This window comes from Lactuca serriola, chromosome 5 (genome assembly GCF_051521515.1).
Source record: "Lactuca serriola cultivar US96UC23 chromosome 5, Lser_US96UC23_V15, whole genome shotgun sequence".
Classification (NCBI taxonomy): domain Eukaryota; kingdom Viridiplantae; phylum Streptophyta; class Magnoliopsida; order Asterales; family Asteraceae; genus Lactuca; species Lactuca serriola.
Window position 1 is genome coordinate 70904731 of NC_136412.1, and position 9323 is coordinate 70914053.

Below are 9323 nucleotides of genomic sequence, written 5' to 3' on the forward strand. Positions count from 1 at the left end.
TGTTAATTTTTTATTCTGCCAAATGATATCAAAGATAAAAATGATCAAATTTATGAGTCTTCCAAAAAGTCTAAAATTGTCATTTTTTTGTATAATAACTTAACCAGGAAACAATTTCAGTTTTACAGCAACACATTTTCATTTTATAAAGAATATTCTATAAATTACAAATACAATAGTACAACTAGAATGAACATTACATAATTATAGTGATATGTTCAATGAACGACCTCTAATTATGACGATAAGACATTATTATTCTTTTATAACTATATTTACATATAGACACATATAATAGCTGTAATCATAACTAAATGCTACCTACATGCAAAATATTTGTTTCTTCTCAAAGCAATTTCATCATATTTTGACACACATAATAAAAGGTACATGACCATAAATAACCAATACTAACTTGTTTTCTTTTCTTGCGTTAACTAAGTACAACTAGTACAAAACTGCCCTATGGACACACAAATATTTAGTGTGACCATATGTATCACCTTGTAGCTACTTTGTCTGTTATGTGGCTAAAAAGGCACCAGGTTATATACACACATACAACCGACTCATATCACAATACGTTTATCTACTGTCTCTCATAAAAATGTATGACAATCTTAATCGATACCCGTGGCTGATTGTGAGCTATAGCCTCAGTGTTCAAGTGTGACTAATATTTGTCACATTTGGTATTATTAAGTGTGATTAAAGTTTTGATTATCTATATAATGGCCACACAAACTAATTTAAATGTATCCAAAAACAGTCTCTAAATTTTTTTAGTGACCTTTGGCCAAGCTTTTTAAAAAAAGTGTCACATGCTGTTTTTTCGAAAACTGTGACCGTAGGTCTTTTTTGTACTAGTGGAAGCTTAGTAATCGGGTGACGGATCTTGGACCCGAAGCTTTGTTGAATTACTTCCTATCTGGTCTCTGTGCAGACATCCAAAATGAGATCACATTGCACCACCCCACGCCTCTCCATCAAGTATACGATCTTGTCAAACTAGTTGAAGACAAGCTTCATCACCAATTTCAGTCTTCTAATCTTATCCCCAACTCTCCACCAACGAACACACCTTTGCTGGCTGCCCCTCCTCCTACTACTCCACCACTTCCGATCAAGAGGTTGAGCCCCACTGAAATGCAAAAGCGTCGAGCTGAAGGCCTTTGTTACAAATGTCCCGCCAAATATCAACCGGGCCACCAATGCAACCCACCAAAATTCCTTCTTCTTCAATCAGCGAACGAACCACCATGGCCATACATGACACAAAATGATTTTGGCCTTCAGGACAAGGCCCTTTTCAGGGAGGAAGTATTGATACGAACACACACTGACTTGGTTGTGCCTAGCTAGTTTATTAATTAGTTGATTTAGTCATTCCTTATTCTTAGTGGTAGTTGCATGATAGTAGTCCACGTAGTCTTGCATGCCTAAGGTCCATGACCAATTGTTTCCTAGTTTTTAGCTAAGTAGTGCATATTTATATGAGTTGTAATATGCATTAGTAGGATATGAAAACAGAAAATTGCTTCACGTTTGTATTCTCATTTTATTCTTTTGGAGATTGACCTCCTCGAATTGGTCACTATCAATTGACATAATTAAAACTGGGTCTCTAGATGGAATGGGCCCTAGCGGTCCCCAACGTGCCCCCACGTCTTATGCAATGCAGATGAGTCATATGTGAATGTCTAATAAAACCCCGTTATATAACATGGTACTACCATAAGCAACCCGTACCTAGTGGCGGAGCTATATGGGGTGTTCGGGGTACTACAATACCCCCAAAAAATTGTTATATATATATATATATATATATATATATATATATATATATATATAATATTATTTGTAAACATGTTTCATGTTATTGTAGCCCTAAATAAACAGATTATAACATGGTTTTTAATGTCCGATATTAGATAACTACATATAATATATTGACAATGTTTGTATCCTATAGCAAAATTTCTGGTTCCGCCATTGCCCGTACCTATTAGTAAAATAGAATCCAAAAAATACCTTTCGTCTTTCAATGTTCCTCACAACCAATGTTTTGACAGACCATGTATCCAATCAACCGTCTTATTGGTTTGATGGTTCAAATGGTTCTACTAATTAAATCAATCCTGAAAACCGAATGAATTGGATGACATCATATATATATATATATATATATATATATATATATATATATATATATATATATATATATATATATATATGGGAAAAGGGAATATACATTATAGCCCCACCTAAGCTTAGGTACAAAACCCTCTAAAATGACGTCGTTTTAAAACTTAAATACCATCCCGTCGCATTTTCTTCCTCTGAATAGTAATAACCATTATTTCATCTGTTCCCAACATCAAGAACACAATCAGCCCTTCCTTCTTTCATATCAAGATTACAACATTAATCGTGAATCCCCAGCTTAAACCGTTAATCGAGAATTCCCATATCGTCATCTTTACCAATCAAACATCTTCCCTCTTTCTCTTCATTGACTGATAGTTTTAGTTGATTAAAATCAAATCACTCAATTTTTTCATTTCATTTGGTGTTCGTTAACCTAATTGCACCACCATGGATGAAGAATACGATGTGATAGTACTCGGCACCGGTCTCAAGGAATGCATCCTCAGTGGTCTCCTCTCCGTCGATGGCCTCAAAGTACGTCTTTCTCCAAATCATTTGTTGTGTGTATATATCTTGGAATGTATGTATGTATGTATATGTGTTCAATTTCTCATACTGAGATGCATTTTGTGATTGAAATGATCAAATCAATTTCATTAATCTCGATCCTGCTATTCGTTGTTTGAAATTTTGATTCCGATTATTTAGATCGTACTTTTTACTGCTGCAAATTGATGTTGTGTTCTGGTGCTCCAGTCCATGGTATGAATTCATTTTTTGCTCCGATAAATTTTATTCTGTAATTGCTTTCAGCTGCAATTAGTATGTATATCGAGATTCAGCCTATTTTGATTACGTTCCTGTTCATGAACACGTCTTTTCTGGAAGTTCGTCTTAACATAATAACGATGGTAACAAAATTAGACACAACGAAATCTAATGGCAAAACTAAAAGCTCATAATATACGAGCCTACTTGTTCCTCAAGCTCTTCATGTTGAAAGTCGTGCTAACCAGTAATTAGACTCCCATTGGATCCTGTTTTGAGGTGTGACCTAACAAATAGCTAAAAGTTGGTCTTGTATGATCATTGCTTGTCTATTTGTACAACTACTTCACATGGATAGAAATGATTATTATGGAGGCGAATCAACTTCACTTAACCTAAACCAGGTATTATTAATATTATAAGTTTATAACTAAATAATTCATTCAAAACTTTTACTATTGTTTTTGTTATTCGTTTGACGTTAATAGATTAATATGTATACTCTATAGCCCTGGAAGCGATTCAAGGGTGGTGATTCACCTCCTGCAGAATTAGGCCAAAGCAAGTTTAAAATGTTGATATGGTCCCCAAGGCATGTGTAATTTTTTGAAAAATAATGAATACTTATTATGAGCAACCATCTTAAACTTATGTCAAATTGGTCTTTTTTGCAGTTTATGATGGCTAATGGTGCCTTAGTTCGTGTTCTAATTCACACTAATGTCACAAAATACCTTAATTTCAAGGCTGTTGATGGAAGCTATGTGTACAACAAAGGAAAGGTATATGAAAACCCCTTTAGCCTCTACAAATTGTAAATCATTCTAACTTGTAATCTTTTCAAAACTGAGAATTCTTTTCTTTCAGGTTCACAAAGTTCCAGCAACTGATGTTGAAGCACTTAAATCCCCTCTCATGGGATTATTTGAAAAACATCGTGCTAGAAAGTTCTTCATTTATGTTCGAGACTACGATGATAATGATCCAAAATCAAAAGAAGGGTTGGCTCTTAATAAAGTTCCAGCAAAAGATGTTATTTCGTATGATCTTAACCTCACCCTTTTTTCATTTATTCAATTATCTAACTTCATTGCTACTGTTTTATGATGTTTGACTTATTGTTTTATGTAGGAAAAAATATGGACTAGATGATAATACAGTTGATTTTATTGGACATGCATTGGCACTTTATAGGGATGACTCTTATTTGGATCAATCAGCTATAGATTTTATCAAGAGAGTTAAGGTGAAACTTTTTTTGTTTTTTCACAGAACTAAAAGATAACTTTATTATCTTTCATAATTTAAATTATGTTGTTTTAATGTACTATGAATAAGATTGTTTTTATTTTCTAATTGTCTAATAGTATTTTATATTTCACAAATAGCTATATGCAGAGTCATTAGCTAGGTTTGCAGGAGGTTCTCCATATATCTACCCTCTCTATGGACTAGGAGAATTACCTCAGGTATAATCAATAAAAAATGATTTGTTTATTTAATTATTTAATTTGCTATTTGTATCTATTTAACTTTATCTGATAAATATTTTCAGGCATTTGCTCGTTTGAGTGCAGTCTATGGTGGCACCTACATGCTCAACAAACCAGAATGCAAGGTAATCCACAGAACTGGAATTCCAGATTCCATTCCTTTCCATGGATGGAATTCAATTTTGTTATATTCCTTCAAATCCCATGTTTCATGAGTGAAGGGAATTCAATTTCATTTACCATTCCATTCCATTCTTCCTTTTTCTTCAAAAAGACCAAAATACCCTTTGTCATATTCCAATTCCATTGACAGATTCCATTGCTTTCAATAAACAGGTAGAGTTTGAAGATGGGAAAGCAATTGGTGTGACATCAGAAGGAGAAACTGCAAAATGCAAAAAAGTAGTATGTGATCCCTCATATTTACCCGATAAGGTAGAAAATTTAATTTTAATAAACTTTTAATATTACCTTTTTCAATATAAATTAAAAGAAAAAAAATCTCATTTCTTGAAACAGGTAAAAGCAGTTGGCAAAGTAGCACGTGCTATTTGCATCATGAGTCACCCCATCCCACACACTAATGATGCCCATTCAACTCAAGTCATCCTACCCCAAAAACAACTAGGCCGCAAATCAGACATGTAATAATTACTTTTTTACCCCTCAATAATAACATATATACAAATTTTCAAATGACTCTGTAAGTTTGTTTTTTTAGGTATTTGTTTTGCTGTTCATATTCTCACAATGTAGCAATTCTCCGGTATAAGCTAATTTTGGGTATCTATTCATTTGAGCTACTGATCCTACATTTTTCACTTGCATTATGTAGATACCAAATCAATAACATTTTGACTGGATAATATCTGGTGCAGTTGTGAGAATGCAAGGTGGTATAAATTCAGTAAGGAATGTTTGGGAAGAACCGGTGGCTTATGATGTTCCAATATCAACATTTTTGTTGGAGGTAGTCTTTCGGCATTTAATTTCTTTTACCCTTTTTTTATAATGCTAATACATTTTGTGAAGGCCTTCCTGCCTATATTTACTCATGTTTGACACATTGTATATTCTTCATCTGGAGCTAGGTGCACTACTTTACATTTTACACACCAACCTAACACTCATGAGCAAGAGGGACAGTAGGGGTAATTTGGGGACTACTGTGAAAGTTGAGGCAGGATCACAAATAGCAACAAGATGGACTACTCTACAAGCCTCTTTGTATACTCATCACTCGTGTTTAGTATATTTAAAACCTCATTGTCATTATCTGTAATTAGTTGAAACAATTCGTTAACTTTATCTATGGTGCTGTCATATTTTTGACATCTTTGTTTCAGTTTGTAATATGTACATTCCCAACCATTAGTTGGGTTTTTGTTATAATAAAATTCTTATTTTGAAATATCAAAATGATTGTTGTTTACTAGAAGTTCTCTACTTTATTTTCAATCTATAATAGCATCGTACTTTCATTTTTAACACATAAAAGCATTGTACTTTCAATTTTTACACATAATACCCCCTTACTTACATTTTTAACATATAATAGCATTGTACTTTCATTTTTACAAATAACAACATCGTGCTTTCATTTTTTACACATAATACCCCCGTACTTACATTTTTAACATATAATAGCATCTTACTTTTATTTTTTACACACATCACCCCCATATTTTCATTTTTTAGACATAGCATTAACCATTCAAATTTTGCATTTCAAAACAGCAACTTAGATGATTTATGTACAAAACTGGAAAAAAGACAATTAAACTAAACTAGAAAAAAGGAAAATTAACCAAAACTTGAAAAAAAGGACAATTAACTAAAACAAAAATGTCATCAACCATATGGATTTTTCACTTTCTCACATCAACTACATATTTGATTATTGTCTCTCTTGCAACGATTCATCTACCTGTTACATGAAAATATAAATAGATTATCATATAAATATAAGAACTCTAAAATGATGACATAGTAAGTTAATACTATAAGTACCTTTCTTTTAGAACAACTAGTAGCATAATGACCTAATCCTTGACAGTAAGAGCATGTTCGTTTTTTTGGCCCTTCAACAGAAGACTTGATTCTACTAGCAATTTTAGGACGCCCTTTCGCGTTAGTTGGACCAACAGGATCCCGAACAGATATCTGAGGCGTCATATCGAATTGTGAAATTCTCACACAAGAACCTTGAGATACATTCTCAACTGGTATAGGTTTTTTCCGAATTTCTTGTTCTTGTAAGAGCTTTATCAATATGTTATTGACGTTTTCTATTTCTGAAGGAGAGTCTTTTGCTTGTTCAATAACTTTGTTAAAATTTGAACGAACACACCATAAAGTGTAAGCACTGACGCCATTTTTGTTATTCATTTCTTCGAGTCCGATGCTACGCTTACCCACCTTGTACCTAGCATTAAGGGTCCATCGAGGTAAAATGTAGTGACTCGGAAGTGTGTCAACATGCCTCTTCTTCATTACATACAAGATATGTTTGCATAAAATCCCACATGTCTCATACTTAGCACAAGAACATGTCACATGCATCTTTTTTAACAAACAAAAGCTAACAATCCGCCAATATTTTTTGTCAACATTCAATTGTCCAACTCGATACTTGATTTCTTTTGTACTTTTGCTTAGAGTCTCATGCGTTAAATTGTTGGTAGCTTCTATCCATTCTTTTTTGAAAATCTCAAAAACCTTTCTAGTATAACACTCACCTGCTTTTGCTTCAATTGGATGTATTGAGGAAAGAACCGGCCTCGAGTTCATAGTCTTGAAATCTTCATCTTCTTCGGCAGCCCTTCGTGACGCAACTGCTTTATCATATTGTACTAAAAAATCATTCAACATGGTACTCGAGTTAACAAAATCATCAAAAAAAGAATTAATACTCTCACTTCGTCCACTTGTTGTCATACCGGCCAAGAAAATATCTTTTAAGAAAGCTTTAGCCCAATGTATTCGTTGGTTATACATATCAGTTATCCAACAATTATTTTCAAGTTTATACTTATCACGTATAACTTCCCACATAGTTTCAAATTCTTCAATTGTATCACTCATTACCCATTCTTTATATGATTCTTGAAAATCACTATAACGGGAAATGTATGGTCGAAGGTGCTCCAATTCATGCTTTTTTATATGCCATGCACAAAAGCGATGTCGAGCGTCCGGAAACACTTTTTTTATTGCATTACCCATAGCCTTGTCTTGATCAGTAATAATAGCATTTGGATACTTGCTAAACATACATTTTAGGAAATGCTCAAACAACCATACAAAAGTTTCTTCCTTTTCATTTTCTAACAACGCTCCACCAAATAGTATAGATTGTCCATGATGGTTCACCCCGGTAAATGGAGCAAAAGGCATCTTGAATTTGTTTGTCATATACGTGACATAAAACACAACAACATCTCCAAATTTAGTAAAATCGTCTCTTGATCTTCCATCAGCCCAAAAAATATTTCTAGGACACCCATCACTACACAAATCCACAACATAATACTGATCATTATCCACCAATGCTTTATCCTGTAAATGTTTAATTAGTCCATAGAACTCTCTTCCTCTATTGTGTTTTCGTTGCTCAGATAATACATCAACGCATTGTTTTGAAGTTACATCAGGTTCATTTGAGGTTTTCATTGCATTAATAGTCTTTTTAATCTGAGAAGGTTTCAACCCTAATTGATTAAGTTGCACCATGAGAGATTTGCATTCCATTGTACGATGAAACTTCGCATGAGAACGATGCTTCATCACCTTCGTTGGTGTGATGCTCAATTCGTGATTATATGTGTCATCAAACAAGTCCACAAACCATTTCCCATCCTTCCTTTTTGAAATTCGGAGCATTCCTTTGCATCCGATTCTAACTTCTCTACGACGTTTTTTTTCATGTCCACTTGAAGTATTACCATCCTCCCGTTTAAAACCTTCTTTGTCGCATACAAGTGTCTTTCGATAAGGTTCATTTGTTCCCTTATTTTTGCATGTAGTATGAATACGTATACCAAATCCATGTACAAATGCATAATCATTATAAAAGGCATACGCATCATCGGTTGTATCGAAAACCTTTCCCAAAATGTTTTCACCATTAACTTCATCTTTATCACTTTCGACATTTGCATCAACGCAATTTATTTTTTCAGATTCATATGTGGCTATTGACAAATCCTCTGCGTCAACTTCTTCAGTTATTTGTGTATTTATAGGGTGCACATCAGCTTCACTTTCATTCATTATGTACTGCACAAAAGGAAACAATGTATGATTTAGCATTAAAATTATCATGATCAAGATTATACCAATGTTTGATTTGACGGTAGGCAATCAATCAAATTGACAATCTAGAAAAATCCAATAGAGTATAGGGTATCATTGAAATAATCAAGTACAATCAAACAAAAAATAAGGAACAACTTTAATATGGACAACAAATCAAGAAAAATCGATCACCCGAGTAACTCCAACAATTATAATAACAAACCAGATGAGTTCCTGATCTCTGCTCAGAATTTTACTGTGATTTTGTGAGCTTGTATGTTTATTTTCTCTTGTTTCCTATAATTATTTGCTTGTCATTCAATACTATCGTTGATTAAGTCAGTTTGAGTTTGAATTGAGGATAATCACATAATGGAATTCGACACTTACATAATCAAACTTGCTCACAAACCACAACAAAATCAAAAACAGAAAATCGAGTTGATGATCATAAAATGAAGATAAATAACTTCCTTAATTAAGCATGTATTTTGATTACCATGGTAAAAGATAATTTAACTAAACTCTCAAAAGTAATCTCTCAATAACTCAGTGATAGTAGCCAATCTTAATTGGAACCAAGTGATGAATAGAAAGTCATTGAATACCTGTAATGTT

General features: G+C 33.4%; 2 protein-coding genes across 2 annotated transcripts; one reads left to right on the top strand and one right to left on the bottom strand.

The window, feature by feature from the left end:
• Nucleotides 1–731: 731 nt before the first annotated feature.
• On the top strand, nt 732–5713 carry LOC145049583 (guanosine nucleotide diphosphate dissociation inhibitor At5g09550-like). Its single transcript, XM_078997969.1, has 12 exons — nt 732–755; nt 868–1320; nt 3591–3698; nt 3784–3956; nt 4048–4162; nt 4305–4385; nt 4472–4534; nt 4746–4844; nt 4929–5053; nt 5131–5192; nt 5288–5379; nt 5501–5713. Exons 1-12 carry the CDS (start codon nt 732–734, stop codon nt 5531–5533), a joined length of 1428 nt encoding a protein of 475 aa, XP_078854095.1. The 3' UTR covers nt 5534–5713.
• A 593-nt stretch (nt 5714–6306) lies between these two features.
• On the bottom strand, nt 6307–8681 carry LOC145049584 (protein FAR1-RELATED SEQUENCE 5-like). Its single transcript, XM_078997970.1, has 2 exons — nt 6420–8681; nt 6307–6336 (listed from the first exon to the last, which is right to left on the bottom strand). The coding sequence occupies exons 1-2, from the start codon at nt 8679–8681 to the stop codon at nt 6307–6309; spliced, it is 2292 nt and encodes a 763-aa protein (XP_078854096.1).
• Nucleotides 8682–9323: the final 642 nt, after the last annotated feature.